General features: G+C 46.5%; 1 protein-coding gene and 1 long non-coding RNA gene across 2 annotated transcripts in view; one reads left to right on the top strand and one right to left on the bottom strand.

Moving 5' to 3' along the window:
• The window catches only part of LOC129385036 (uncharacterized), a 29,727-nt gene that overhangs the window by 3,435 nt on the left and 3,348 nt on the right, over positions 1-22,944 (bottom strand). The gene's annotated exons all lie outside the window — the stretch shown is intronic.
• LOC126530880 (uncharacterized) overlaps positions 8,520-22,944 on the top strand; it is a 97,121-nt gene continuing 82,696 nt past the window's right edge. Inside the window, exon 1 of the mRNA XM_050178198.3 lies at positions 8,520-8,876. Within this exon, the coding sequence (XP_050034155.1) occupies positions 8,855-8,876 (22 nt within the window). The 5' untranslated portion in view covers positions 8,520-8,854. The remainder of the gene's footprint in view (positions 8,877-22,944) is intronic.

Raw genomic sequence — 22,944 nt, forward strand, 5'->3', positions numbered from 1 at the left:
AGGATGAGCCATGCGGATTTGTTTAAACTAGGGAGATACATGTGTTTTGTGCATGTTAGGTCACACAAATACACATAGGTACAATCAAAAGTCTTCCTGGCAAAAGTTCTCATTTGAGAAGACAACATATAAAAATAACAAATATATAACGCTGTCTGAACACAACTAATGACAAATTATTAGCGCAAGGCAATGCGACTTCATCACGCCATAGTTTAATTACTTGTCAAAACATGCCTTGTGCCATTGGTTACATTTATGTCCCGGCGCTGGAATAAAGGATGGTGCACAAATAATCAGGTGCACAAATAATCAACCATATTAAATCAATAAATAATAAGGCAAAGCTTGATATCTCGAATGGACACAAGAGCAAATAGGAACCGTGTGGATTACGTTATTGAGCAGCTGATAAAGCATATGACGAATAAAAATTAATGAAAATGCCCAGCATAAACTATGGAGCTTTACAAATAGCGTAACCTAAAGTCTTTGCATACCCAAAATACCTTGCCCTGCTTGCACTGTTATGTACTCCATTTTTGTTTCTTTGTGTAACTTATTCCGTTGTTTTCCAAGCCAGGTGGTTTGCTTGAAGCTTGCCTCGCTTCGTATTGGCGCATAACTTTTGACAACTGAATACCTCCTGCATGCCTTAATGTAGAAGGAGCACTGTGTAAAACCCTGATACCTTGGTACAGGACTGATCAGAGCTATACGATAGCTACCAACATCTTTCTTTTACCCAGACTCATTGCCATGGAACTTTCAGGAAGGAGTACCCCTTGATTAGAACGAGAGCGAACAATTTTCCGAATCAGTTAAGCGTGCATTTTCTCCTAGTTTGTAGCGACAGCGCTTGGCTGCCCGTGTGCCTGAGGAAAACTGTATACGCGGATGGCGCTCTTTATTTTGGAGGTAATCTGTGCTGGGTTCAAGCTTGCAATTCGAGTTGGCTGGTCCCTCCTCATGCACTGTCTCCCGCACGCCTAGTGTTTCCGCAGGTGCTTATACGGTGGAAAATACGCTTCCTTCTCAGCGTCAGACGTGTTCTGGCGAAGTACCGATATGCGACGTGCCCACTGTTGGCTTTGTCGTTTGTGCTCGTGCTGTGTTCATAGCCGGTGCACAGTGCGACGTCTGCAGCAGCGAACTGGAAGCATGCTTTCCATTTCTCATTTTATTTCTCATTGTCGGCGTGATTTTCCATATAGAGTCCAAAAACCGTATCAATGAGCGACTCGTACGTCGTGGATGCAAGAAAAAAAAAAAAGCACATAACAGTGAGCCGGAAAGGATGACGGCTTGGGCATTCGTGCGCTTTGGAAGGAGAGCGCACTTATTCTCCATCCCTGCCGTAGATGTGAAATGAATGCGCGGCCCGCGGGCCGTATTCACTTGTTGGTAATCATTGGTGGGTGCAATGATCCAGTGTAAGCAGGGATGGTTGCTAACTTCGTGCACGCTGTCTTCCTTCCTGGGCTTCCAGGGACTCTACCCTGCTGGGTTGTCTTTCTGCGCCCTTGGTGTTGCAGATAATGCTGACAGGGACCGTTTTGTAGCAGACATAACAAATGGCAGTATTATGATGATTACTACTTTGCCGAGTTCCGGTGAACCGCGCGGCTGTACGAACCGTTCGCCCCCGCCGCCATCGTTGTGACAGTGAGGGCTCGTGGTCATCCAGTGAGATATTTACAGGTTTACATTGTCCGTGCATTACACTATTGCTTGTTGCTTTAATTAGTCAGCGAATGTTTACTACAATTTATGTGGCCATTATAATGTATACACTCGCGTAAGGGCCGCACTTTTTTGTCGTGATTCCAATGAGCCTTACATGGACCGGGCCATTTGGGCTAATTTTTCCAACTACGTGTATGAAATCCACCGTAAACCACCGCGATCGCCTCCTCTCACCATTTAGTAGTGACACGCAAAAATTCGCCGTTGAGCGTGATCGGAATTGGCGCACCGAACCCGATTGCTTCTCGGTTGGATTTTTTTTTTTTTTTAATATCCTCTGTCAAGTTGGGGGTGCGGCCCTTACACGGATTTATATGGTAAGAATTTTCCTTCATGTAATAGCTTTGCTCTCGCTAATACTGCTTCACCTTTCCAGCAGAACTGCACCCTCTCTCTCTTCTTTTACCGTGAGTTCGGTATAAGCGCTGCTGCGCCTGACTGATATTGAATCTGATTTCGAGTGAATCCGGCTTGGCCCCATTTTGGTTACTGTGGGAATTGTGTATATATTTATGTCCTCCGCATGCAAGCGGCGATGTTTCAACCCCTAATAAATACAAATTGTCAGACGAGTTTGTTTTTTTTTGTTTCCCTTGAGTAACCATTGCGGACTGGAAAGAGCAGTAGTACTGAGAGACATATCATTCACACGCATTTTGCACGCCGTTGATAAAAGACTTTGCCGAAATGGTCAGTAAAGTCTGCAGGTTTGTTTTTCAGGTTCAAAAAAGCCCGCATAGCAATTTGAAGCGCAGTGAACCTAGAGCAACACATTCATTCTCTAGGCATAGATAGGGCTTAAGACTCCCTTCAAATGGGGGCGGGGGCCCTAAGGCGGCCACCAGTATAGCGCACGCAGTCACACACACACACACGTGTATATATATATATATATATATATATATATATATATGTATATATATATAATATCAGTGCAGCGTTGTGAAACTGGTCTAAGAATCTTAGTCGAACAAGGATGACTGTTAAGTGGTGCAGTGACTAGGACAAATGCTTGCAGCAATACGACATCTGCTTTCCTGTTTTTGGTGAATGCCGCGCCAGTGATAATTTCGATTAATTGATCAATCGTAAAATTGGAGAGATACAACTGCCCTACGGAAGGCACTACTGAAGGCCTTCCGCAGTAGTGTCTTGTGCAGGGCCAAAAAAAGAAACAATGAAGGCGGGGCCTGTGACGTATGCGTCACGCGATCCTCGAGGTCCGGTATGGGAGAACGCAGGGAAGGAATTTCGCTTGCGTAGGCTAGACGGGGCGAGTGGAGAGAGCCTCTTGCTTGGCAGTGGAGCCCGCCTGCTGAAATCATGGGTTCGCGGCACTGAAATATTGCTATCTCGACTATTAATGAGCCGATTTGAAAGATTTTTGCGGCGCAACGCTCCCTTGAGGACACGCAACAACTTCCAGCGTATAACGAAAATTTGCTAGGGGGCCTGGTGAGGGGCTCTGTAAGCAAGCGACCAGAAGAGCATCAAGACATAGGCGGCTAAATAGACTGATACTGTCGAAGTGGCAAGTGTTCGCCAAGAAATGCTTCGCATTTGAAAGCTGCATGGCGGCTGTGCCATGGGCACTTCTATTGGGAAACAATCCTAGATACTTTTGAGAGTATTGCAATGTGGCGTAACCACAGCCACCAACCTCAGGCTTGTTTAAGAGGAAGGTTTAAGGGGGGGGGGGGGGGGTGGCAACTCCGTCGTGGCCTATTCAAGTACATGTAAAACGCAAAAACGGTTGTCTGAGATAACCCCTGGATCGATTTTAATAAAATTTGTTGCACTTGAGAGAGAAAGTGAAATTCTAGTGTCTGTTGGAAGTGGAATTTCGATTTAGGCCTGTCTGAATTTTGTTTAAATAATTTTCAAGAATTCGAAAGTTCGAAAAAGAATAGAAGCACGAAGTTTAGAAATCAATAGCTCTCCGTCAAAAACAGATATCGCGGAGCTATAAACGGCATATAGTAGATCATTCAAAGCGGACGCATTCGGTAGGTCAACTTATATATAACGTGAATTTGTTACATTGTGTACAAGGGTTCTGCAAAAGTTGTATTTGCACATTACTAAATCTTTTGAGATTCACGTGTAACATATCAATTTTGTCCGCTTTAGATCTACTATGAGATGCAATTCACAGAATTGTGATGTCATGTTTCATTGCTGAGTTACGGAGTTGTAAACTTGATAGTTTCGTTTTCTGAATATTTTATATTTTTGCCAATTTTTAATAAAAATATTGACGACCTAAATAAAAAATTCGAGGCAAACAGTCGCTTGATTTTAAGTTTTTCTTTTAAATGCAACAAACCTCGTCAAGTTTGGTGCAGTGGCTGCCGAGAAAAACTTATTCTCCTTTTACATGTATTTAGGTAGGAGCACCCGAACCCCATCAAGCGACGAAGCGACCATTTTGTTTTGCTAGTTCGCTCACACCGCAGCCATCATGGCTCCATTTTCGACCCCGAAGTCCTAGGAATGCTTGGCGGAAATATACCTTTTAGCCATGTGGCTTTAACACGACGAGTTTTTTTTTTTTTTTCCTGAAGTTAGACACTATACTAACCATCATGGCCGAAGGCGATTGACATGACTGCAATTAGTAACTTAGCAAAATGTACTGAGCCTTAGGCGGTGCAAATCCCTAGGCGGTGCAAATTTCCCTTCAACTCTCCAGCGCAACTCTCGTAGCCACTGTTATGCCTTGGGACGTGAAACCTTTTCAATCGCTCGACGAGGTCGATAGTAAAAGTACGCATTGCGTAACTTTCTGCGACCACTGGGAACGTGTGGATAGGGCGAGTGTCCAAGGGCAGTGTGACGCGCGATGCATGGAATATATTTTCCAAACTCCGAAACATGGAAGTTGCGTGCACTGCGCACAACCAACGGTAAGCGAATAAAAGAACGCAAAAGGCAAGTCGATAATGCGCGTTAGTTCTAGACTGTGCGCGATCTATCACGATTACTGAGAACGGGGCCGGGTTTCATTCCCAAGAAATGACGCAAACGTTGCGGTGGGATTGGTGCCCCGAATGAAATCGTGTGCTAGCTCCTGTAACGAGCATATGTCTATATTCGTGAACAACATTCAGGAACTGTAAGTCGGCCAGTGGTGGTAAAGGGGCGCTAAACGATATTGCGCTTTATTCGTAACTCGTTCTTCTGCAATGAAAGAGTAATTTTTTGCTGTTAGAGTATGGTGCCATATATGTGAGGAGGAGTCTTATTTAGTAAGCTATCTGACAGCGTCAGAGCAGGTCTAGTTGCTTGGTGAAGAAGGACGGTATACTGCATTCTAAAACATGCAGAGGCAGCATGTCAGGTTTTCATCACTTCCTGCGCCTAAAGGTCCCAAATCGGAAATATGGTTAAATCAATGGCGTCGCACTGACAGCTGCTCGAATTTCATATTCTGTATTTGAAGCGACACCGTATTGGGAAACTAACATTCTACAATAACAAGAGAGCCATTCCTGCTGAGAGCGGGGGCTACACCAGAAAAGACGTGAAACCAGAATACTGGTGGTGCCGCCGCCTTAATTGAAATTCCCGCGCCCTTACGTGGTGGACTAAGCCTTATCTGGCCTAGTTAAATTTTTTATTTGTTAAGACCGGCTGCAGAGTATTGTGCAAGTGCCACAGACAATTTAGCAAGCTCCAATAACTTTTAAAGAGTCACAACGGCCCAAATACGGAAAAATACTTTGAATTATTTTATGTCACGCCAACGTACCAGCTCTAAGATTGCGGCGCGAAATATATAAAAAAAAGGAAAAATTTGCTTTGATTTTTTTGCAAAATAATCAACCTATATAAACGCGAAATGAACGAAAATAAAGTTATGAGAGGATAATTCGTCGATGTAAACTGATTTATTTTCTCTCTCTTAAGTGTCTAATCTTTTTCTGCAAAGTGACGGAAAATATAGCTTCAAGTACTTTTCTAGTCTAAAATAATTTAGTGTTGCTATGGTACCATGATGTTGCTGAAAGTGGCGGTTTAGCCAGTTTGATATTGCTGTTGAAAAACTCGTCTGTGTGCTATCCCTTCACTTACGCCACTCCTTCAGACATTGTTTGCTAAAGAAAGGAGCCTCAAACTGAGGATGCGGTGGCAATTAGTGAACCGCTGTTCTTGCAACTCGAAGAGAATTTCTGCAAATATTTCTGCCTGCGATGATGTACAAACGTTCGCCCATTTCTGTGACACACACACACACACACACACACACACACACACACACACACACACACACACACACACACACACACACACACACACACACACACACACACACACACACACACACACACACACACACACACACACACACACACACACACACACACACACACACACACACACACACACACACACACACACACACACACACACACACACACACACACACACACACACACACACACACACACACACACACACACACACACACACACACACACACACACACACACACACACACACACACACACACACACACACACACACACACACACACACACACACACACACACACACACACACACACACACACACACACACACACACACACACACACACACACACACACACACACACACACACACACACACACACACACACACACACACACACACACACACACACACACACACACACACACACACACACACACACACACACACACACACACACACACACACACACACACACACACACACACACACACACACACACACACACACACACACACACACACACACACACACACACACACACACACACACACACACACACACACACACACACACACACACACACACACACACACACACACACACACACACACACACACACACACACACACACACACACACACACACACACACACACACACACACACACACACACACACACACACACACACACACACACACACACACACACACACACACACACACACACACACGCGCGCGCATGCGCGCGCGCGCGCACGCACGCACGCACGCACACACACACATTATATATATATAGCGCTTAGAACAGTGACATGACATGATCCGGGAAGGCCGAGATCCCATTGAAGGCGATGGATGGATAGACGGATGGAAAAACTTCATTGTGAGTCCTGAGATACGCGATTATCGCGATGCCTTGGAAAAAATGATTGCACATTTTGCTGTATCTTGGTCTTTGCATAAAGAGACCTTGGAAAGCTTCCGGCTTTTTTGATCACATAAAGAGCCCGGTCTCACTGGCAAGAAAGCCTATTACGAGTCTCCCGTAGTTCGCCAGAACAGGAGCCCGGATTTTTTATTTTTTTTTTTAATTTTCTCTGCTACTAATTACAATTTTACAAATCGATTGCGGCGTGAGTTACGCGACAAATTATACACATTTGCACTTGAAGCATGTGGCACGTTACTTTTATTTGGAAAACGTAAAAGGAAGTGCCCGTACGTAGAACTAACTATTATAGAAAAGCCGTTTCTTCTTTCTGTATTTATTTTTTCCTGGTATAGTATATAGACTTATAGGCATAGTATATAGATTTGCCGTGTGACCCCTAGGACACGCCACGGAAAGTTTCTTAGGGCGCAGGTTGATTGCTGGCGTTCGCAAAATGCCCCCTGTTGAAATCTGTGAGCTCTCAGTTTTCCCGGGAGACGTTGCTGCTTAAATGGCGCGGGCGTTACGTTATCTAGGAGAGACAGAAAGATAACGACTTTATTTAAAATCGAGGATGGAGTCGGTGGAGGTCCTCACCACAGGGCCTCTCTTATCACCTGTGAGCGCGGTTTATGGAACGTGTTAGTTGACTTCCCACTATAGCCTTAACGATAGCCCTTTAAACATCGGCGTCGCAAGTATTTGGTGGGAAGAAAGGTCCGTATCAAGTTCCCGCTCGGATTACCGCTGATACGCTCGGCCATGCAGCCCAGTATAACGCGTAATTAGGTGACCGCGCCCAAATCCATTCGGCCTCATACCCCTAGCTGCCAAGAACGTATATCTAGAGCGGACAAACTGAGCAGCGTACGTCACTACAACGGAAAATTTATCGTCTATAATTTCATGGTGAGCTGATAGCAGCGCGGAGGTGCAAGCCTCTGCTCTTTCCATTGCATCGCGCCGCGTATCCCGTAACGGAAACAAAACAATAAATTTCCAACTAAATTCAGTTGGGAGAGGGCGCATCTTAGGCATGGACTTAAATAACAACGCACCCTCCTTCCTCCCCCCTCCCCCCCAAAAACAAGAAAAAGAAAGGAAAGGAAAACAATTAAACGATGAAAATGAAAAAAAGAAAACGTCTTCTATTGACCCGTTAGCTTGCCCTAGATACCCCCATTATTATTTTTACTTGCACGCCACACCAAGGGCGTCACTCGGAGTGGGTCTCCTACTATGACTCGAAAACATGTCAACACATGTGTCAGCAGTGTAACAATGCACGTACGGTGTCAACCCCCTTGACGTGCGGCAGCATATGACGCAAACTGCACGCAAGCCAGCCACATGTCAACTGGTGTCCTGCGACGTCAATGTAGTGCATCAGGGACTTGAACCCTCATATCCCAGAAAACCTACAAACTTGTATGGACGTGTGTCACGCTCTTGGCGCTTTTCAAAGGCGCTCTCTTTCCTCCCCTGCAAACCTTTCTGCGCTTTCCTGTACGTCACAGCGAACGCTAGGTACGGAGTATTCCCTAGCTAGGGAGAAGCTGTTTGTAGGTTGGCAACGCTGCGCTAGCCGATTTTTGACTGTCTCTCGGCTACCGTACTCGTCCACTCGTCGCGTCGTGCGTCTCTGTTGTCGGTGTTGTGATATGCCGTAAAAGCAGCCGCTACACCGGTGTCTCGCGTTCCGTGGTACTGTAGTACTCCACCGTTCGTCGCCTGTGCCCAGCCTGCGTGCCGATACCGAGCTGTGCGAAGCGCTTGTGCTGACACTGGCGTCTATGTGATGAAAGCCGCACTCTTGCTCCGGGATTGCTCCCCGTGAGGCCGCCAGTCATCCCGTAAAACGACAGCGCTTCGGCGATAACGAAGCCATCTCTGATCAGCGTTCGACGCGAAGCCGGCTGACATGGAGAACTCCAACGTGGAAGGTAAAGGCACAACGCATGCTTGCAAAGCGTCTCGTTACGATGTCGCGCGGACATGTCACGCCCGCATGACAGTCCGCATATAGCGCGTCCTGCGGCATTTCAAAGCCGTGTTTTCGCGCTTACTGGGTGTCTCCGTATGCGAGGTCTGGCGCATCCTTCGCTTGCACAAGAACGCGTCGCTGCAGTTTTTCGAAATTTGTTTCAGTGCAGTTAATAAAGAAGAAAAGCTTTCAGATGTTTCGTCGTGCTTTTCAGTTAAGTCAGTCGGAACATTCGAATACTGGAATAGAATTTTCCGCGTGAATGGTATATTCGCGCCTACTGACATTTCCAGTTTGCTTCAGATCGTGTGATGTACAACTATTTTCATAGACGCGCAGCTCTGGGTCGGTTTTGGTTTTGCCGTTCCAGCTTTACAGCTGTATCGCTGTGCGCATGTTTTGAAAGGGCATGAACGGAATACGATAAATATAAGGCCAGGAAAGCCGCATCAAACGAAGATTATATAGCCATGTCAGCGTGTCGGCTGTAAGATTGGCTCCACGCTGCTGATACGCGAAGGCGTGTCTCCGCTCTCCGAAGCCGCGTTTGCTTTTGGCGCATTGCTGCAGCGAAACGTTGCGGGCAGGGTGCACTTTCGATCGCGATAGAGCCCGATCGTGATATAATTTCTCGATCGCGATTGGCTCCTTTGCGCAAGCGGTGAAACGGAGGCAATCGCGGTCGTGAAATTTGGATCCCGATCAAGCTCGATCGCGATCGAAAGTGCACCGTGGCACTGGGGTTCAGAAGGCCGTGTCAAATCTTTTGGTTCATCACCGTGGAAAATTGTCTATTCGGATTCTTCACGGCCGGCCGTAGTATACAAGCAGCTGTAAATGTAGTCTTTTCGTTTTGAAAACATTTTCGCCGTCAATGAAGACTGCCGAGTTGATGAACCGAAACGGGCACCTTAATTAATGAAAATGCCATCCGCACCATCCGCCTGCGTCATACAGTGGTCTATGCGTTATTACGTTTTCGTCTTTCTTCTAGCACTTGCGCCGAAGATAGACGCTCAGGATGAAGAAAGAAAAACGATAAGCCTTTGTGTCGAAGCAGATCAATGCTTTGATTTTAGTTAGCCGTGGCCAGTCCACACAAAACTGCGGACTGCTCTGCGTACGCTTTATTGACTAGGACACGTGGCGCGAGATCATTTCACATATTATATATATATATAACACAGTAGGAATTGGCAAGCTCGCTATTTAATTAATTTGCTTGACATAGTCCACCATCCCCCGGTTCTGTACACGACTATTCCCATAATGTTATCGTTATGTTTTGAATTTATGATCGTTTGTTCATTGGTTGAATGGAAAACAAGGCGTGCTTAAATTAACTGATTTACTCTGGTTTCTACTTATCCCCGCCGGAATAGCTAAAGTGTCACTTAATTAATTGCAAGATCGACTCGCGATAAGGAAAATTATAAACTAGAACATTTATGTGGCCATGATTAGTGGAGATTGATGCCTCTAAATCTGAATGGTTAGTGTCAACTTGTGCGTTGCAGCCTGTAGTTATTTCGTCAACCATGTAGGTAGGCTCACGAAAGAGGCGTGGTCTGGTTTCTCGCCCCGAAAAGCTGGCTCTTCCAGCTAATTATGTTGCCATAATAAAATTAATAAATACATATAAAATGTATTAGCGGAGTACTGTGTGATGCCGGAAAAAAAATTGTCTGGGTACTTACTCAAGTATTCAGGCCAGTAAATGACCGGTAAAGTGCGGTCGTCGATAACAATAGTTCCAGTTCCTTCTGGATTGTGTGATCGTTTTCTTACTCCATTCAGCTATGTCGGTTACACTTGTATTACAAGAAAATTTAGACTTGCAAATAATTCGCTTTGCTAAAAGATTTTAGGTTGGGAGAATCGGTAGCAGAAGGGGGCGGATAAGCGTTAGAATAGAAAGAAAGATAAACATATTCTGTAGTTCTCACGTTCCATTCATTGTGCGTCTGTTCTTTATAATTTTATATCTATAGTTTCGTTGTCGCTGACGTCCGGTATAGTGACGAAATCATAAACCTCTTACGACACCATGCATGCCTGTCTGCTCGAGGCGCATAGCGCGCTGAGCTATTTCTGAGTGCAAGCTGTGTGCGGTGTTATGCACTCGAAGCGTTTATGCCACACGTCTCCGTGTTTATAGTTTTGGTTACTGAGTTATTTTTTTTTTTTTAACTGAAGCACGCGCTCCCAAAGTGCGATCAACGTTTTCGGGCACGGCGCCAGAGCAGGCAGTTTTTGCGGCACGCACATGAACCGGAAATACGAGAAACTTAACCGGTGCCGTAACAAGGAGTGAAGGTGGGAGTTAAGAACACCCTCAAATTTTTTTCCCCCTACATGTTCTACTATTCGCGGTTTTAGATATATTTCTGGGTAGGTAGTGCTGTTATTTGTCAAGGTTCTCGCTAAGCCATGCATTAAAAGAATACATATAAAAATAATGTAACAGTTTTTCACAAGAATAGCCGCCGTGAATTTTAATAATTTCCCGCCTTTCCGCCGAAAATAGATACTCTTAAAAAAAAGAAAGTTTGCACCCTTTGGGGCTTATCTTAATACGATAACACAACGATAATCTGACAACGATAATCGTCATGCGTTCCCGTTCTTGACAACTCTGCGTTCGCTACTTCCTCTCTGTAGTGCAATGTCACGCTGATAACGCGCATGCCGTTCGTGACCCGGGAGTACCGGGTGCGCAGCGTTAGGAAAAGCAAATGCGGGCTAGATAGATGCCGATTATTGTTAATTGTGTGACAATTAAGATATGCCCCCGATGGGTGCAAACATTCTTTTAAGGGTGTATACAGTCCACTCTGAACGTATAGGACACAGTTAAACTGTGTTCGCATCTTCGGGCTATCGTAAACACCATGCCCTGACTGCTATCTCAAGTTATCCTGAGTCTCGCAGACCCTCGACAGTCCTGTATGTTAGCAAACAGACCCCTTGTTACAACCTTTGAAAGGGATCTGCGGTCTATAATATATATATATATATATATATATATATATATATATATATATATATATATATAGGAATCGGGAATCAGTAGAAACTGATTGATTGGGAATTATGTAGGGGCTGCAGCGTTGTCGACTCCGCCGGTTTGGTTGCAAAGCCACCTCCATTCAACGCGATCGCAAGCGGTCTCTCCAGACACGACGCGTGTGTACACCGACCGCGCAAGCGTTTGTCATATTAAGCGTTCTCAACCGTATATATACACACTGGCAGCAGCCTGCGGTGTGCCTCTAAGTGTACATATGTATATACACAGCAGCCTGCTCGCAATGCCAGCGCCTTTGGTGCACGGCTATAATTTAGCTGCGCGTGCGATCTGTCATCTCGGCCGAGTTGATGTAGACCAGAGTACGTATACAACGCGTGCGTGTGCTCCCATGGAGCTCTTGCACGCGCGCGGGGCCCATCTTACATGGCGGCAGTTTGCCTGTAAGCGGGAGGCAGCAGCACCCTACACTGCCCCCGATGATTTTGACGATTTCTAATGAGATACCCTTCGACGGGCTGGTGACAAAATAGTCACCGTGGACTGCTTGCGCTAATCCAAGTTTTACTGTACCTCGATTGCACTCTAGCATTTATTTCGCTTACCTCTATTCCTTGTAATCTCTCTCTTCGCTTAAAAAAAAAAAAGGAAAAAAAAAAACTTGGTCACTATATTGCAAAGGTAGCTGTGCCTGTATAACGACCCCGGCTCTGTAAATTTCCTGTATTTCATTGATCCACCGATACTCCAAACGCGTGTCTTGCTTATCTCGACAACACACTTTGCAGTTGGCGCTCCAATCAGCTTCGAACCTCGGTGCTTCTGGAAAGTGGACGTTCCCTAAGGTCTTGGCTGCGCGAATATCTTGGCATTCCATTATAAATATATGTATATCACTTGACACAATTCTGTACTCAATCATTATTGGGATCTTTAGGGGACCTTTAGAACGTGCCCCCAATGATGCACGGGAAACGAGCGTTTTTGCAAACTGTGATCCACCCATTTAGTCTCATCAAGAAGCTTTCTCTTGTTTTAATTTTTTTAGATTTCGTTATAACTGTCAACAACATTTTACCAAGATTACCTGTCCTGATCGCCTAGAACACCTACCCTGCTGAAACAAACAAAAAAAATCACAGGACCTGTATTATTTTTCTTCTTGTATTCTGCTCACCTTCTGGGGCCTTTCTCCTGCTCCATCCCATTCCCTACGGAATAGCATGCAGGCGACTATACGGCCGGCTGAACACTTTGCTTTTCAATTAAAAAGGTTTTCTCTCTCTCTCCCTCTTTCTCGACAGGATTCGGTTGCGTACCTACTAAAGCGTGTAACCTTACGTGCTTTATCATTTGCGTAGGTCGCGCACAGATTTTGGCGGTAACATTGAGTATTCCAACACCACCGGCAATCGCTTTTCCTTTAGATACGCAACCATAAGCGTCTTGTGCCTGAGTTAAAGTAATACCGACTGAGCTAATTATACCGACTGAGATCAGCTAAAGCGGATGAGTCGGAAGGATACCCGAGACACATGAAACGCTCAATACAGTATGCGAACGTATGTCAAGATATGTTAATTCGTCACCGCTCACCGCCGCAACGACAGCTGAGAAACAGCGCTGGTCGAAATTTACGCCTTTCTCGGTGCACGGTTCAAGTCTGTGCCCGCGGTAACTTCATTTCAGTCGCAGATTGGGGAAGATGTAGGACTAGGCGAATTCGGTGGGGTTCTTTCGGCGCTCGCCATCACCCGCAGCTAAGTATATCGCGTAAGCTTTATCTATGTCATCTAGTTGCGAACAAGAAGTTAAAGGGACACACTATCGCTAAAGAGAGAGAGAAAGAGAGAGAGACAGAGAAAAGCTAAGTCAGTTTTTAAACTCGTAAACTATCCCTTAAAAAACTCTAGTTTCGTCAACAATGCAGTAATAGGTTAACTATTAGAAGAGAAAATGAAGCTTTAAAAGATTACGTTGTTTAAATTTCGCGTCATAATGCGATCGTCGGTACGTCAGTGTTACGTCACGGAGTTCAGAGTATTTTTTTTTTCTTTTGCGCATTTCGGCCGCAGTTGCGGCTGAATAAAGGTTCTCAAATGTCGCCAAGTTCAGCCAATTTCCTTCCTTTAGGACGCGATGTTGTCCATCTTTACCGATAAAAAAAAAAAAACAATAACTATAGGTCTGATCAGACGCAGTCGTAATCCATGACGTCACGGAGTGCTGGGGAGTGAACACCAGGGCGGCTTTGCCGCCTGCCGTTCGTTCTTGCGTCTTTTATGCTTTACCAATCCCGCCTCTTCTTGGTATTGCGTAAGGTTAATTTACTAGTTATATACGGCTAAAGCTCGCCCTAGTTTCTCTTTAGTGGCCCCTTAAAGAATTTCGTTTTAAATTGTGTTTTCATGCAGTCGGCCAGTTAAGGCCTAAACGACAGTTAATACCGGGGGGCAGCATTCTCTCCCGTTCGTGTTGCACGCAAACGGCCGATGGTTCGGAGGGGGGTGCGGTAGGCCTGCAGCCCGCAAGAAGTAAAACTCGCCGTGATTCGATCAAAGCACCCTCTGGAGAGACTCGTGTAAAAAAAAAAAAAAAACGCTCCTGCTTGAAAAATAAGCAGGAGGGGGGGGGGGGGAGACAGAGGGAGAAACGAATAAAGCGACCAAACTTGTTTAGGACGAAAGCAGACCGCACACTGCATGACCGCACGGCCTATACACAGAACCGCGCTTTATTTATAGTTTCGGCTGGGCATGTTCTTTCTTTCTTTCTTTTTTTTTAGTCAACTGAACCGATACATATACAGGCGCTGCCTGTCCAGTGATGCTATAGTATAGAGTAGGAAGGCCGGTCGTTACAGTAGCCCTACTCCGTCGCACGTGGACCGCGAGCATCGCTGGTAGCCGGCGCTTTGGTGTTAGCGATCAAAAAAAAAAAAAAAAAAGTGTAGTTTTGGAGCCGGTGGTGCCTGTTCCAATGTGGGTAGGGGTGATAGCGCGCTCGCGTGAAGAACCTCCATCACGCTCTGTACGTAGTCCGTTTCGCTGTTCTCGTTCGTCTTTTTTTGTATTTATTTATTTGTTTACTGATTTATTTATTTATGTATTTTCTTGCGTGTTCACCACATCAGAGTGCCCACGAAGCGTAGATGAACTATCCCGAGTGAACCCGCCTCGTTGGCCCGTATACTTTGTCCTTGTCACTCGGAACCCCGTATATCTTCCGAAAGTTAATCGTATCTGAACCTCCGAAATGACACTCAGGAGGAGCCGCAGTAAATCAATTTAGGCAGGCAGATTGCTCTTTTCAATATTTCAGCTCCATGTGCGAGGCCCAAGAAAATTTGGTTAAGTGTAGATGTAGTTAGCGATGAGCCAAACTTCTCATTTTAATCTTATAATATATATATATATATATATATATATATATATATATATACTTTCGCATATTCGGTTATGTTTGGCGTAGCAAGCGTCAGCATAGGAAGGAGGGCGGGGGGCGATATTCGGCTCTATATACGTCAACCTTTCGTTAACTTTTGAATTTGATCTAAATTCTTTCTTAGTACACAACTGTAGATATATCCCCGAAAGGACTCGGCGAGAACCTGTCACGTGTCGTCGCGGGCTGATGCATAGCGTATAGGTCTCATACTCTGCCGTAGGTGTCTGCACGCGGGAGCTGCAAGCGGCTCGGCTCGGCAATATATATGGCGCAAGAAGTTCACTTTGGTGATTGGGTTCCGTTTTTTACGTTATCGCGCCTCATTCCGACACAACAAGCCTCCGTTCGCGGAATACGATTGACCTATTTAGAATAACGGACGTGCATGGATCTAACAGTCCATGCGTAACTAAATTACTGCTTCTCTTGAGCGTCCTCTTAAGCCTCCGAAAAGCTATGGGACTACCGTGTGCAGCCTTCGTGGGACATCAATATAAGTTTTGTGTGCTTCTTTTTCCTGCAGCGGACTCTGCTTTCTTTCCTTCATTCATTCTTTTTCTTTTTGACTGCCTGGCACTAACCGGTCTGTAAGGCGTAGTATATAACCTAGACAACCGGAAGGAACGCCACGTTTGCAAGATAAAGCCGGCGTACATTCGTGCCTCAATCCGTTGCTCCCTAGACAACGGAGCTGGTTTTATTGGAGTGCATGCAGGGCCTGGCCTCTACGTACATCAACTGGGAGATAAACATCTGCGCCATCTGGGAAGCGCCCCGGGTCAGATAAGGAGGAGTTAACCGGAGCGAATTCGGAGTGGGACTAGCTAGTGGTACTCCGCTACGGTCGGTGTGTATATATAGCATAGGAACGAGGGGTTTGTAAAAGGAGGGAACGAACTCTGTTGCTGGAGGGCAAAAAATCTGCCCACTGAGGAGTATGCAGGGTGTCTTAGCTATCGTGCCCCAAGATTTGAAGATATGCATTAGTCACGTAGCTGGACAGATCCAAGGTAATGTCGTTTTCCGTCGCTTGCAGAGATACTCAGATTATTATTATTATTTCTTGCATTCCGCCTAATTACATAATTAGGTCTAATTAATCGACTTCTCAAATATTATAATTAGATGAAAAGTGTCAATGAGAAAAATTGTAGAGCAGCGTGAAAAACTCCCGATACAGCTTTCTGTCGCTCAACACCTGCGACGTAAAAGTGTTCGTTTTGTTTGTTTGTTTTTCGAGTAGCAGAGAAGCTCGCAAATACGCGCAAGGTTGCCGCGCGACTGGCCTCTCGAGGCAACGTTAGTCTAGTATTGTTGGCTCGAGGCGCACACGATTTTGTCGCGCAAGATTTTGTCCGCCTCTGCGAGAAATCCAGCTCAATGACTAGAAATTGTGCTATCGGCCCTGGACGATTAAAGAAAAGAAAAATCTGCATGATAAGAAGTCTGTCTGTGTGTGTGTGTGTGTGTGTGTGTGTGTGTGTGTGTGTGTGTGTGTGTGTGTGTGTGTGTGTGTGTGTGTGTGTGTGATGGGCACTTCGTTGTTTTGCCGCCGCTACATCGCAGTATATAAGGTTATGCTGAAAATCCTCAATCATAAGATGTGTCGATTGACAAATTGAAACTACGATTGAGATGAATGAAATAAATCATCTAGACTATGGTTTAGAGCGTGTTGGACATCTGTCGGTTATTATATTTGTTTCATCCTTTTTTTTCGGTTATTTGTATCATTCTTATCTTTTTTAAATTTATTTCCATTGCTGAAATTCAATTAACTTCGATTACATGTTTCACTTGGCTTCCTTCCGTAATGTTTTTGCTTACTTGTGTGTGCTCTCTCAAGATCTCTTTTCTTAGCAGGGCTTGCTTACTTTTATTATATTCGTGACTATTTTTGCCGGTCGCACAGACATGAACGTGCATGCTCAGTGTTCGTTGCTTCTTGTTCTAGTTTCTCCCTTTCTGTCAACTTTTTAAAAAATATAATACGAACCGCAGAGGGGCGCACGTGAGTGAACATATTTGCTGGTGTGATTATATAGTAAATTTCAATTCACCTCATCCTTAATTCATGGAGCGGCGCAATACAATAGCCGCAAGAACTATGCTACACAATTGACTCATTCCTCAATTTATCGTTGGGTAGAGGCTGACAACACCCCCCTTTTTTTTCCCCCAGTGGCTCGAGTTTCATCATAATCAACATAATCGAACAGGCTACAGGAATTCGTTGAACCTCATAAGGGGGTTTGCTTTAACACGCATCGGCGGCGTCTAGTTAGCTGACCACCGCGAAATTAAACGCGTGACCAATCGCGCGGGCTCAGTATAACTCACTCATTCGGTGTTATAAAATGCATATAAAATAAACTAAGAAAATTGGGTGTACATAAGCTGAGCCTTATATATATAAGGCTCAGCTTACGTAGTGCCGAAGCTTCAGGGACAAGCGCTAAATATAAATGGTGTCTTCCATCCACGCTGCATATATGATGATATAACTGTCATCCTTTGTATATAGGGGCAGTATATAAAGTGGCGGGTGACAGGCGAGAGGTTGCTCGCGTCTTTTTTATACGTCGTCCCGCCGGTTGCTTTCGAACCCTAGCCACCACCACGTTGCATGGCACGTGCATCCAACAATAGCCGAGTTGAGCGGGAAATTTATTGCAATTCTTTTGTCCGTCTGCTCGCGTGTCTGCGAGGCAGCGCCGCTATACGCGATCAATGGCGCAGCGCGAGGGCCTCAGAATTAAGCCTGCAGAATCACTTCAGAACCGAGTTCCTTCGCCTGTCATCCCCCCCCCCCCCCCTCCACCCCCGTGTATCAACCTCACATCCCTGTCTTTGACGTTTTCTTATAAAGAGCAGCTCTCTCGAGGCTGCACGGAGAAGCCATTGTTTCTGGCCGCCGGATGTGCTGCTTTTCTGCGGGCGGCGTCCTTGTTGCAATCAGGCGCCCCTTTGGGAGGCGATTCGCTCGTTGCGGAGAGCGAACCAGACGTGTCGCTGGCACGCGCCGCTATTGTGAGTCAAGCAAAATCAGGGTTGTTCGTGCTGCTCCGATGAACGCCGCGTGCATGCCGGCTGCGTGGCGTGACTTTACGCGGTGGCGGCTTCGTTTCAGGTCCGCGAGGCTGGCGGGAAACTTTCTGTGGCAATGAAAGGGAAGCTGTACGGAGGCAAATCGCGCACAAGTGAGAGCGCTTCTGAAAATAATCCCCTGTTTTCATACACGTCTGTTTAAGCTGGGGAAGAGAAAACGTAAGCAGCTTATTAGCAGCAGTTAAATAAGATAAAACGCAGCACTGAATGTAAAAGTTTACTTATTTTGCGGATTTTCCCTTCCGCGTCTGGGCAAACGCGACACGGTCGCACGTGGAAGCTGCGTCGATCAAGCGTTTGTTCCGAGCAACCAAAAGCACTGCCAAACGCTGGCGGACTACTTGGCGCCGTAACACATGTGCAGCAGCCACGCGCCCGCAGCTTTCCCTTCATTGCCACAGAAAGTTGTCCGCGAGTATGGACGACCGCACGCCAAGTTTCATCCTAGACGCCAGCGCTCGTTTCTCCCCTGGCGGAACGATTTCATCTCCGACGGGTGTAGGTTTCCGCCGCCGCTTCCGCGGTCGCGCCCGCGTTCAGTTCGCGCTGCGCGCGAAACGTCTCTTGTTTGCGACGGCGCCTCTTCGGATGACCGGAAATTATGATTGTGTTGTTAACTGTCACGACAGCAATGTAAACACGAAATGGTTGATGCCACCAGTAAAATTCTGTCGATTCACAAGAAAATGGTACGAAATAAGCAGACGACACACATGGATTACTGCGGTGCGCCGAGCGAAGTAAACAACTGGCAAACGAAACGAGCTCGTTTATTGATCCCTCCTGAGTGTATGACGGTTTTTATATGTAACCCACATGAATTTAATAATTACTCGGTACATAATCCTTTTATTCATATAAAAACTTTAAGTTGTTCGACGAGCGCTTGTCCTGTCTTCTTTCTCGTGTTTCGTTTATGTGTGCGCTGCCCAAGAATGGAAACCACTTCTGTTGTATACGCTAGCAGTGGCCGAAGTTCACGCGTGCCGAGAAATTGAATATGTGCACGATGCATTGAACATGACCGGAGTTCATTCCCGCTTCACCACTGCACCGATCGATCGAGTTGGTGGACGATACACGCCCTCGTCTTGGTCGCGCCGGCATTGCTGAAGCAGGAATGATTACTAATACTTTCAACTTCCGTCTCTTGAGAACTGTTAAAATATGACCAAGCTTACATTGGTGCTTCTATTCCATATTGTAGGGGACGCACTAGTTGAAGTTGTGTGCGCATGTCGTACTTGTGCTATGCAGCGATATATTTTTGAGAGCAGCATTCCGGGCAAGTTGGTAATCCATTACTTAAATGATATTGCGCGACAAAAAACGACACGGACATGAGACGACACACCAAGCGCTTGGTGTGTCGACGACATGCGCTTGGTGTGTCGTCTCTCACGTCCGTGTCGTTTTTTGTCGCGCAATATCATTTAAGTAATCGATATATTTTGTTTATTTGCGCACAGTGTCGATGGAAGACCGTTGTCGCCATCAGAGACAACACGGATTTGTAGCAAACATATTGTGAGAAACTGCAAAAACGACTTTAGCTCGTATGTGCCGTATGTATGTGCCGCATCGTATGTGCTGACAATTTTTCCGGCGGTACATACGATGTCGTTTCCAATCACCTGCTCAGCGTCACTTACATGGTTAAGAAGACGCTGCCATTTCGCTGCATTGCAGCCATAAAAATAATAGTCAAGCGTACTGATCTTCTTAAAGGCAAATAGAAGCGTGTACAGTCTGTTTCACACTTAGGGGAAAACTCGGAACATATTGCATCGCGATGCGGCAAGCAACGGAGTCGTGCGGTGGCAGCAGCTCGAGCAGGCGCAGACGCTCGAGGGGCGGAGTCGTGATCTGCGTCGTCTGCTACGGCGGCGCGCGCTGGCCGCATTGTCGGGAAGCGTGCTACTGTCAGGGGCAGAGCACGTATATTTCTTCACTGTGTGTGCCACGTGTGTGCTACGTGACCGGGGTAGTTGGAGAAGTATGGGAGAGGCCTTTGCCCTGCAGTGGGCGTAATCAGGCTGATGATGATGATGATGATGATGTGTGTGCTACCGTAATAAGCAGCGACAAGACGCACCAAGATGTGCGCGCAACGTGTTCAGTCTTTGTTTGACTCGAAAGGAAAACAAAGCACTCAACAATGATAACTATGGGAGTCGAACACGATGAAACAAACGGATAGGACTAAATGAATGTTTTAGGTTCAGACAATGAGCTGGAAATGATTTTTCTCGACAATCATTCGCTACACCAGACAGACTCTACCCGCCGGCGGGGAATTGGACACGTCACGCTCGGAACTTCAGTTAGTATCTCGTCATGTCCCCGGCGGCAGCGATGACAGCGCTCATCCTGGAAGGCAGTGAAGTGCAAAATGACTTGATCAGGGATGTGTTCATTCGCAGCACGTCTCAGTCGCTGACGATGGTGGATCGAAGCCTATCCTCGGGCGACTGATAGAGGGGATGGTGCGCCAGCGATACTTTCAACGAGCCCCAGACATTTTAAATGATGTTGGCGCCCGGGGATTGAGGCGGCCACTCCAAGAGAGTGACTGTGCGCTCCTCTAGCAGTTGTTGCACCACACGAGCAGTGTGGATCGGCGACCTATCGCGTTAGAATATATAGTCGCCTTCCAGAAACGGGCCGTCAAGAATGTATGGAATCAGTACGTCGTCTATGACTGCCCTGCAGCGATGAACTTACCTTCGAGGCGTATCAGTTGGCGTCGCACAACGCATAGTAAAGAATACCGGATCATTTCACGCCGTAACGATGAGATCGGCGCCCTGCAACTGATAGTAGAACGTTCACCGACAATGCGGCCAGCGCGCGCCGCCGTAGCAGACGACGCCGTTCAAGATCCCGCCCCTCGAGCACCTGCGCGAGCTGCTGCCGCCGCCTGACTCAAGCGCTCGCCGCATCGCGATGCAATGCGCTCCGAGTTTTCCCCTAAATGTGAAACAGACTGTACACCGCCCTTCACGCGCACACACGTAGGCACACACCGCGCGCGGCGCGAAACGTGCCCAAACACGCGCAGTGCAGGAGGCAATCAAGGCGGCGCGCACGAGAGATGGGAGAGGGGTACCACCCGCTAATAGAATTTTGCTTCGCATGCGGCGCTCTCAACGCCGGCGCAGCAGCGCCGCTCTCGGTGCCGTTCTTGTCCATAGAAGAGAGGCGCTGGGGAAGGATTAAGTGTGGCCAGTGCGCATGTGGTTGTGTATATAGGCTACACGTTGAGTCTAAACGACCGGTCCGCGTGGCACCGTTGCCGACACGGCGAGCCATCTCTTATTATATATGACGTACGAAACACAAAAGAAAACAAGAAAATGAAAAGGGGTGGGGGAGGACGGGAACCACTGTAGGATCATTGTCGGTCAAGCGATAGCTTCGCGGTGGTATAGGAATGACCACAAAATCGCCACTTTTGATTACACTATTACACTGTCTTCAGAGGATCCGGTCTGATTTACTCGGACGGACAGCAGGGCGTTCACGCAAAGCAGGGAGGAGCCAAGGTCCAGGGGGGGCTAACATTTGGGCGTCGCACGTGCAGGTTCGTCGTCTGGAGAAATGATCCAGTTTCGAGTGTCGAGGCAATATACATGGATACTGAATCTATTTAAGAGGCGGTGCCTGCACACGAGCACGGCTGCCTTTTACAAACACGCTGTACTCCACAAGTGTTGTTACAGGGTAGGGGTCCCTCGCCAGAAGTTAGTGAACTCGACGCGGTGATCGACTCAGTGGATATGTACGCGGCGTTCTGCTGCTGCTCGCGAGGTCCCGGGTCCGATTCCCTGCCGCGCGGCGGTCGCCATTCTGGTGGAGGCGCAATGCGGAATCAAGTGCTCGCGTACATTGAACATTGGGTGCATCGAAGTCTGCAGGTGGTCGAAATCAATCCGAAGCCCTCTTATGCGACATTAAAAGCCGCCTGTTGCAATAGCGTAATTCTATAGTCTTTTAGCTTAATTATTCGGATAAGCGGACATTGCTTACGGGGGAAATCGAGGCACATTTGAATAAATAAACGAAATCGCTAATTAACTTCATTAATTACTTTGCGGCACATATTACAATTTACGAATTGTAGCTGGTGAGTTTGCAAGGCCATACACTTGGTATGAATTTCCAGAATGACACCAGTTTGGAGATACACGCCATAAAACTCGCCGTAAGAAATGTACTGTCCCACTTTCTTTTAACAGAACGCTCTTTTTTATGCAGTGAAACACGAAAGTAACTAGAACGCCCATGTATTTCGTCCCACACTTCGGGAAATATCTCGAAACTGGTGTCATCCTGGAGAGAGAAGTCATAAGCGAAAGGCAGGGAGGTTAACCAGGCTGAGCCAACACCTCCTATATACTCATAGGAGGTGTTGGCTGAGCCCGGTATAGGCTATACCCTGCAC

This window comes from Dermacentor andersoni, chromosome 5, assembly GCF_023375885.2.
Source record: "Dermacentor andersoni chromosome 5, qqDerAnde1_hic_scaffold, whole genome shotgun sequence".
Classification (NCBI taxonomy): domain Eukaryota; kingdom Metazoa; phylum Arthropoda; class Arachnida; order Ixodida; family Ixodidae; genus Dermacentor; species Dermacentor andersoni.